This window comes from Oryza sativa, chromosome 9 (genome assembly GCF_034140825.1).
Source record: "Oryza sativa Japonica Group chromosome 9, ASM3414082v1".
Lineage (NCBI taxonomy): Eukaryota > Viridiplantae > Streptophyta > Magnoliopsida > Poales > Poaceae > Oryza > Oryza sativa.
Genome location: NC_089043.1, coordinates 19,239,538 through 19,248,885, shown reverse-complemented (window position 1 = coordinate 19,248,885; position 9,348 = coordinate 19,239,538). Strand labels below are relative to the sequence as shown.

Sequence of the window (9,348 nt, the reverse complement as noted above, 5' to 3'; positions counted from 1 at the left end):
AAACCAAGAAATCACCGTGACAACTGACAAGCAAACCTTGAATTAAGCATCGTAACCAGTTAACACTAGAGAGTGACAAATGAAATTACAAAATTGTTACAACAATATACGCCAGCCGATCATCAGAGCAACCAAGAAAGCCCGGGTTGCTTCTTCATCGCCACTCCGACAAGATCACCTGGCCTCTCACTAAATGACTCCCGTATCTTACCTTTCCTGGAAGTCAGTTCAGGATGGATTGCAGAGTTCTTCCATCTTTTGTGTTAGGATTTACGCCTGCTTCATGCTGCAGCTGCTGCAGTCTGGTTTCCGCCTACCCAGTACTGCTTCACAGCATACAGCACCTTCTCACGCACCATGGGGCCGTCCTCGTGATCGACCAGCCTCGTGTTCCATTTCATGCCGAGGGCGAGCCTGTTCACCTTCGTCAGGATATCGACATCGTCCCTCATTATGACGGCGCCTTCTGGCCTCAGGACGCGGTCCATCTCCAGTAGGATGTCTTCCATGTTGCACCTGATGTCGGTTTTTAACCAGAGAAAATGAGTCATCGTAGGTAATTCGAGCCGTCAAACAGATGTCATAAAGCTTGAGGATCTTACTTGTTTTTGTACAGGGTGAAAAGGCCACTAGCGTGGATAAGATCATACGTTCTTGGGTAAGTAGAGAAAGCTTCGCACCTGGCATATAGTTGTCACAAATGGTTAATTTCACGCTCATATTGAAAGGATGTGCAATGCAAGCAAATAAAAGACATACCAGTCGTGGTATATGCCAATCAATCCTCGCTCGTAAATAGCCCCTAGAGTTGACATCTTTGAAATCGTAGGCACGGCATTCATCACCCAAGATTTTGGGGACTCAATGGCAGCAGCAAATCCTCCAAAACCTGCATTCATGTCCATAATGTTTCTGTATCTTCCAGTGAGGAGGTACTTGTTCACACTGCTATAAGCCTTGACATGCTTCTTCCACATTTTGATGTCTTTCTGGTAGGCCTGAGATGAAACACCTGGAATCAGGCCATTAGCAATCCTTGGAGGAACTGCATTGAGCCTGCTTGGGAAGGGCTTGATTGCACCTCCAGCAACTTCACTTGGATCATTTACATCAGGAATAGGTGTCACACAAGGCTTCATCTTCTTGTACCTAGTATTACAGTGGTAAGAAAAAAAAATAGGATGAGAAAGAGATTATACAATGTTTGAACCAGATCAGTATGTTTGTAATCTATTAGTGGACGTAATTCTACAAATGTTATACTATCATAAATCACCCTCGGTATCCAGTTGAAGGATCTTCAGCAAATATTAGCAATTCTGTTCTAAAGGTTGTTTAACAAAATCACAAAAAAGACATACCAGACATCATCTGCATTTGTTGAGTCACACATCTGCACACTTGATTCATCTTGCCTAGAGGGACAAGACTCAGTGTTTAATCTTTTCCTCCATATTGCCATCTCACCAATCTCTTTGACTTTTTCCCAACAAAGAAGGTCAGCAATTTCCTCTATTTTATTCTGCTCCGCCTCAAGATCTTTCTTTGTACGCTGCCAACCCTTGTAGTTCACTTTCCAATTAATCGGAGGCCCTGAAAGCACCCAGTATCCACCAGGTCTTAGAACCCTATCAACTTCCATCATGTATATTCCACCTGCAAAATGACAAAATAATTATGACTTCCGAAAAGAACTGAATGAGAATGTTACATAAGCAACATTGTAAATGGATTTCTCCAGAAAAATTTAGCTTTGATGCAGAATACGAGAGACTGAAATGCTATACATAGTTACAGACTCACCATTTGCTCCCCATGGAATCAAACACCTGGAACAATGGGCCATGTCAAAGGCTCTTGATGGGTAAGGGAGTTTTATCGTCCCAAGAACACCGATAACAGCTGGGACACCCCTCTCCAGAGCAAACTGCACTTGTGCCTCGTGTGAATCTCTTGGCGCAAATGACATCGCCAAGACATTTCTCTTTAATAAGTAAGCTCCCCAACTAGCCACCTGAAATAGTTCCAGCACCTTCAGACATGATCTAGACCCTGCTACTTAAAAAAAGGTTCAAAGTAACAATAAGCCCTTACCCCACAGCCAGTGTCCAATGCAGTCCTGACAGTTCCATTGGCGATTGGAACAACTGATGCAAGTTGATCGATGTACTTATCAGCTCCTTGAGGGAATTGTGTTCCTCCACCAGGGAATCTGAAGACGTTGCCTTCGAACTGAACCCAATTCTGGATCGCTTTCTCGACTGTCAAGCTCTTATAGGGACAATTCGCGAAAGGAACATAGTCCCGACTTTTCGGCCATGGGAATGGAGCAACATATCCCTTAGGTGGCGGTATCAGGCAGTGCAGCTTCTCTTTCTGCGGTGGGCAATGCCGCTCCCTGTAATTCATATTCTCCCGAGGGAACTTCATCGCTCTGTTCTGATCTTGGCAAGGGGTATAATCCGTGTAGCGATCCGGGCACGGCTTAAACTTCTTCGCCGGCGAAACGAGATCGCGAGGCCTTGCCTGCTTAGCGAGGTGCGTGTCGAAGCTAAGGTTAGGCAAGATTGTGCAGTCCGTTCGCTTCGTGATCTCCAGCGCAATGCTGTCCCCCTTTCCAAATCCGCTCTTCTGCCATGCCCCAAGGATGTAGAAGAAGCAGCACATGCCAATCACTATGCATAGTGACACGGTGCTTCTGGTCCTGTTATCTGCAGAACTCGCCTTCACAGCCATGGCTGCTTATCCTGAGGAATTGTACAGTCAAGAAATCAGTTTTTTTCTTTTCACTCTTTTTACTAACCATGAGGGTGAATGCAATGCAAATCTATACAAACAATTCAGCTAAATCCAAGGCGATTTAGACCTAGTAGCTGACCCCAAAGTGGACAATGGGGAAAACTTTGAGCATGAACTGCCATATTTACCAGCATACTATATACTCTATCTATATAACGCAGCAAAAGAAAGAAAGATTTGGATTTAACTGCTGGCAGCAAAGAATCAAGCAGAAGAAAAGCTCTCCCAGCAAAATCCTAAGGCAAAGTTAAAAGCGCTTCTCACCAGCGAAACAGATCAACCCAAAGCCCGGACAGAAAATGCCACCACGAATGCCTCACAGAAGCAAAGCAGCGGCCTCACCGGATCTTGCCAAAGAACATCAAGAACCCCCCCATCCTTTTAACCAGGACGCTATAAGCAAGCAAGAGAGAGAGAGAGAATTGCTCTCACCGATTGGATTGGATCCAAAAAAGAAACAGCTGCTCCTACGCGGACGCCACAGCTTCCGCGGCGAGGTGTGTGCGTGAGGATTCCGGTGGGGGGGTTTTTCAGTTGGGTTTTTGGCGATTTCAGTGGGGGGCGAGTGAGGAGTGGAGATTCGCCCAACCCGTGAGCTTTACAGTTCGGCAGCCTCCACTCCACCGACGACGGACGAACGGTACGCGCGGCGCCGCGGAAAATATTTCGCCGAGTATTTTTGTTGGTTGGAAGAGAATAAATAAAGCGAAAAGGGGGATTAGGAAATTCATTGGGGGGTTTTAAAGGGAAAACAAATTCGGTGGTCGCTTTCGGAATACTAGATCTGGGATAGCTTCCTTCCGGGTTCGTGGATCTGGGAATGCGGTAAAAGATCCAATGGGCTTGTTTAATGGGACTACTACCTATCCAACATCCGATAGAAATTTCCCTCAAAAATATTTCAAATGTAACAATGATATAGTTAGAGTATAATTGCAATGTAAATAGCATGTAATTACATGTGTAAATAGCAATTGGTTGCTATTTTCAACTTTACCAAAATTTAATTATAGTATTATCAATTTTCAGTAAAGTAATGAACCAAAAATACACTTATCATTGCTATCCTAGCAGGATTTGGGACTTTCCAATGTTTTCTCTCGTAAAAGCCCTACAAAAAATTGATTATGCTACAAATCGAACACGTGGAGTACTTAAAAAAATGTCAATATTTTAGTAAAGTTAATTCTGGACTACAAATTTAACATGCCTAAAAAGGTAACATATATGTATTTTTTGTTGTGGTTTCTCATAGTACAAGCAATCAATTTATAGTTTATATTCCCGTTATATTAGGATGATTGTCTTATCGTTCTAAGGGTACGTTTGACTACCAACCATATTTTTTTGCCACAATTACGTAAGTTGTAAGTTGTGACTGACATAAAATTGTGGTGAATAAATTGCTAGTCATAAAAGTGTATAAAGTTGATAAGAAAGTTGAGTCTATGACATAAAGAACATGCTATTGAAAAGTGTGGCGAGTCATTTGTGGTGGTGAACTAAACATATGTCTACGGTAGCCAAAAGTGTGGTATGATAAAGTGTGGCTAAAATCAAACACCCCCAAAACGACTTCTTGGCTAGCTAGGCTATTTTCTCATTTTGTGTTAGTAAGCTTCTTGAACTGCGCAAAGTATATTTTGTAAAGAAAAAAATCGATACAGAATTGTAAAATAATTTAGCTAAATAATCCATTTTTAATTTTATAATAATAATTAATAGTCAAACAACAATATGGTACTAATAACCTTCTAGTTCCCCGTGCTGCTAAAAATCTAAACCAAAACTCCAAGAAACGCAGCTTTAAGAGCAGTCCCAACCTATAGTGTCTATAAGTAGTGTCTATGATGTCATCTCAATAAGACATCATAATATAAACTACACTCTACAACCCATGGTATCTTAAAGTGGGCCACTAATAAATACATCATCTCTTTTCTCTACCAATCATATTGACAATATTCTCTCCCAATGCAAAACTTGATAGTGTCTAGTGCATAGGTTCTCGTGTTGAAGCTGTGTCTTGCATGAGACCCAGTTTCTTCATCTCTTCACTCTATCTCTTTATTAATATAGTGCCACATAAATTAAAAGTCCTACATGACAATGTAGTTAATGCCATAGACACTATCCTAGATGGAGGTTTGGGACTGCCCAAACAGAGCATTCGTAGCGACGTGGGTCGGGTTTGGCCGAGACGTACTAAAAACCGGTAGAGCCCCGGCACCCGAAAGCGCAGATATTATGTTTTTTGTTTACCAAGGAGGAGAAGGGGACAACGATCCGGCGTCCGTACCAACAATTCCGCGGAGGATACATCTGTCGTCTCTCTTTCTACCCGTAGCGTACGCCCTCCGTTCCGCGCGCGCGCCTCATCGAGGCCCCAACCCGATGAGAGAAAAACCGGCGTACTACGTGGGGGTGAAGTCGCACTGCCGCAGGCAGCAGCAGTAATGAGAGGTCACATGGCGTCGCGAGTGGAGTGGAGTGGAGTGCAGTGGGTTCGGCCGTGCCGCATGGGTGGCGGCGCACGACGACTGCACGGCGCGCGTGGGCGTGGGACGTTTGAATGCGCGAGGACTTGATGGATGGATCCATCCACCGTTGTCGCCGCAGCGTCGGTCCGGCTGATGACCGCGTGTGTGGACTGTGGACCGTGCCACCGTGTGCGGGGGAAGAATTGAGGGTCGTGTTGGGTCCAAGGATGGTGGGATGCACGATGGCGGTGTGTGTGTCAGGCTGTCAGCCGAAGTCAAAAATCTGGTCTACCACCATGACAGGACACGGGTGAAAAACCACAATGCCATTTCACCTACTACTCCCTCTATACCCGTACAATATTTATAAGAGCATCTCCAACAGCCTCTCTAAAACGGACTCTCCAAACACCTATATAGCCAGCTCTCCAATTGATTTGGCAAGCTAAACTCATTCCTCACTCCAACAGCCTCTCCATCTACCCTCTCTATTACGAGCCTATGATAATTAGGACCCACATGTCAGCCTCTACTATCTATTCTTCTTTCTCTTTCTCCCCTTCTTCTCTTCCCCTACTACAACCATCCCGATGATGTCCACGCGATCGCGGTGGCCGGCATTGGTGGCAGCGGAGCGTCTGCTGCAGAGGAGGGAGGTTGGGCGGAGCTTGCAGCAGAGGGAGGGAGAGAGGAGGCGCCGTTGTCGCCGCCGGCAGACTCCGCATCGTCGTCGCCGCGGGCCTCCGCGTCGTCCTCCGCGCCATCGTCGCCGGGGGACTCCGCGTCGTTGTCGCCCCGACCCCACCCTACCGCCATCGCCTCGAGGTCGGCGGCGCGGAGTGCGTCGATGGAGACGGCGTTGTGCAGGCGGAGGGCCGGCTCGTCGTTGTCGTTGCCGCCCCGCTCCAGATCCCAGAGGGTCGGGGGAAGACGATGGGCTGCGCCATCTCGCTGCGGACGACGGTGACGGCGGAGCCGGAAGGACTCCGCGTCGTCGTCGCCGGGAGGACGACGGCGACGGCACTGGGCGGATGAATGTGGCGGGCAGGGAGTGAGCCGGGATGGGATGGGGAAAGGGAGAGAGAGAGAGGAGAGAGAGGGTGGGACTCACACCAGATAGCCAGCCGTCCTGACTGGCCAACTTTGGCTAGTGAGGTAGGGAATTTAGCCAGCCGGATGGCTTGGAGAGCCATTTAGCTAGTCTGTTGGAGTAGATTTTTTTGCCCAAGTTCACTAAATTTTAGTTTGGAGAGCCATTTGGCTAGTCTCTTAGAGATGCTCTAAGATCGGAATGGCTATATGTTTGTTGACAGATTTTTTATAGCAGAATCATTCACTTTTTAGGCCATTAATCTTTCTTTGAGATTGGTGCAATTTTAGATTAGTATCATCTAGTTTGTTTCGTCCGTGGGTTACTGGGCTCCTTTGGGCTTTATGTGGTCTCACCTTTACTATTCAATTTTGTGATACTACTAGCCACTGACAGAGAGTGTTTGGGATTTTCTTGTCCGCAATTGCTATATCTTTGTCGACAGTTTTTTTCCCAAAAATCTGTCACTTTTCTATCCGTTCGATTTGACGCTAAGATTCAGTTTTGTATGTCCTGTGGCTGCATGGAATTGGACTCCAATGTCTGATCTTTAACGTGTTCACACCATAAGACCCTTTTGTTACTTTTTTACCCTTATTTAACGTGAAGTTCGCTCACAGAATATCGTATGATCCCACGCGTACTAATTACATCGTACTTACACTATAATTACATATGTAAGTTTAGTATATTTACGTTGTAAGTATGAAAATTACATATGTAATTTTAGTGTATTTACGATATAAGTCTGAAAATTACATATGTAATTTTAGTGTATTTACGATGTAAGTATGAAATCTAATTTAGCCCATTTGAGCCCACGTGAGTTTCAGATTGTCCACGTGGCCCGTTTGTTTGTTTTTTATATTTTGTTTGTGTATATTAATGTCATCCGTTAGATGTTGATCTAAAGGGTAAGAAATCTGCATGATAGGAGGCTAAAAAATTTGTCACATGATGTATATGCAGTCCCACTTATAAGATACTCTCTCCGCATCAAATTAGTTGTTTTTCTATTCAAACTTTGCCCTAAAATAATTGTCACAATGAAGTATAATTTGTCCCATTAATCACTTCTTATTCAAATTTATCTCTTTTCTACCCTCAACTATCCTTCCATATCCAACCATACATTATTTAATAAAGGGAGCTATAACCGTTTTTCGTAAACCTTAATCCATACTAAACAATCTAAAACGACAACTAATATGGAATAGAGAGAGTACTTAATATAGTATAAATCTAAATATTTTTCAGCCATCAGGTGCTTATACAAGGGAAATCCGAGCAATTTAAGGGCCACTTCTAAAGTGCTATTTAAGTTTTGTTATTCCTCATTTTCTATTAGTACTTTTTTATACTACTAAATGGCATGTTTCGTGTGAAAATTTTTTATATAAAATTATATTTAAAACAAAATAAATTATTTTTTAAATTTTCTAATAATACTCTATTAAATCAAATACTAATCACATTTTTTTGTTGTGCGTGCAGTTAATAAGCTAAATTCATCCTAAGAAAGAACGCGCTCTAAACTCAAAATTTGATCAGTTAGATGATTGAAATATAATCTCTTCTTAAACTTAATACTTAGTACCTGCTAAATGACATCTAAATGCTAATGCACTTTTTTTGGATTAAAAGCTAATTCCGGTCCTACTAAAATGTTGGCAACTTCAATACTATCAAATGAATTTTTGGTTTGCTACTAAATTTTGTCCGCACTATTTTACATTATGTACCACCAAATTTGGTAGTGGTAAAAGGTTTACTAGGAGAAGTATATTATTTTGCGCCAATGGTTCTTCAGTGAAGTGTGCATGTGACATGAGATTTTGGTGTGTGTTTTAGTGTCTCCCAGTTTTACGGAAAAAAAATGAGACATTCATGGCCAGCGGTCCGAGCTAGCCACTGCCCAGTCGATGAGAGCGACTATCTCACGGAGTCACGGCCTCACGGGCCTCCAAGACGACTGGGACCAATGCTCGCGCGGGCTCCCTCCCTGGCTGACGGCCTGCTCGAGCGGAAATTCCGATAAAACCAAAAAAGACCGAATAAGTTCATTTCAGGTCCCTCAATTTATCGTCGAGTCTAAAATTCATGCATGAACCGCAGTATTATACATGGTGTGCCCCTCAACTCCCAAAACAGTAAAAATCCCAAGACGGTTTCAATGGTGGTTTTGGCTGACGTAACGTCTACGTGGTGTTGACGTGACAATCAAAGTCAGAAAAAACCTATGTGGCACTCACGTAGGTCCTATTTCACTTATTTGTTCTTCAAGTAGTTCAATAGTTCTACTATTCACACACTTTCTTAGCTAGTTTTCTCTGAAGGATTCAACTTTCCGAGTTTGTTTAATTTTCAGAGTGTTAAGTGTATATATGTATTGATAGTTTTTTTTTTTTTTAGAGAGAAGGCCCGGTTTTTTTGAAAGCCATACACGGGCACACGGCGGAGTCTTGACATGGGGGTTGCCCATTTTACAGGGAAGCATCAGGCGACACCAAAGGTGATTACAACTAATTGAAACTGACCACCCCACTAGCATCTAAAACCTCTCAGTTTCAGTCAAAAGGACGAACAGGGCTAAAAGCAGGACATACCAGGAACCAACAAAAAACTGAAAAGCTTAAACTATCCAACTCCAGATCTTGATCTCTCACTACGGTAGTAGCCATCTTCAGTTTCTCAGCAATCAGCTTCATCTCATCCTTTTCCTTAACGCGACAGAGGGCCTCCCACTGTAATAAGAAAGAGAATATTTGGAAAGGGAGGGTTAGAGGTGAATACAACAGTTTTGATCTGAAGATCATATTGTTTCTAGTAATCCACAAAGACCAACAAATTGCAACAAGTAAAGCAGATAAAGCTTCTGAACTTAGATGGATATGGTTACTACAAAGCCTAAAGAACTCATCAAAGGATCTAGGTAGAACCCCCCCAACCCAAGGCATCTCTGCAGATGCACCAAATCAG

General features: G+C 43.5%; 1 protein-coding gene across 2 annotated transcripts; it reads right to left on the bottom strand.

The window, feature by feature from the left end:
- Positions 1-11: 11 nt before the first annotated feature.
- LOC4347059 (probable methyltransferase PMT2) lies at positions 12-3,470 on the bottom strand. Of its 2 annotated transcripts, none has more exons than XM_015756584.3 (7): positions 3,064-3,470; positions 2,095-2,747; positions 1,804-2,014; positions 1,362-1,656; positions 760-1,149; positions 603-680; positions 12-516 (listed from the first exon to the last, which is right to left on the bottom strand). In XM_015756584.3, the coding sequence occupies exons 2-7, from the start codon at positions 2,734-2,736 to the stop codon at positions 282-284; spliced, it is 1,851 nt and encodes a 616-aa protein (XP_015612070.1). In that variant the 5' UTR covers positions 2,737-2,747; positions 3,064-3,470; the 3' UTR covers positions 12-281. The 2 variants fall into 2 exon arrangements, with proteins under 2 accessions (XP_015612070.1, XP_015612069.1); XM_015756583.3 differs by having other exon boundaries at positions 3,232-3,470.
- Between the last annotated feature and the right edge of the window lie 5,878 nt (positions 3,471-9,348).

Bases quoted from the DNA above. Each gene is read 5' to 3' on its own strand.
- LOC4347059 (XM_015756584.3), bottom strand. From the start codon at position 2,736: ATGGCTGTGAAGGCGAGTTCTGCAGATAACAGGACCAGAAGCACCGTG. The intron at 1,657-1,803 runs GTGAGTCTGTAA...GTCATTTTGCAG, and splicing joins GATTCCATGGGGAGCAAATG to GTGGAATATACATGATGGAA. The intron at 517-602 runs GTAAGATCCTCA...AACCGACATCAG, and splicing joins TTCACCCTGTACAAAAACAA to GTGCAACATGGAAGACATCC.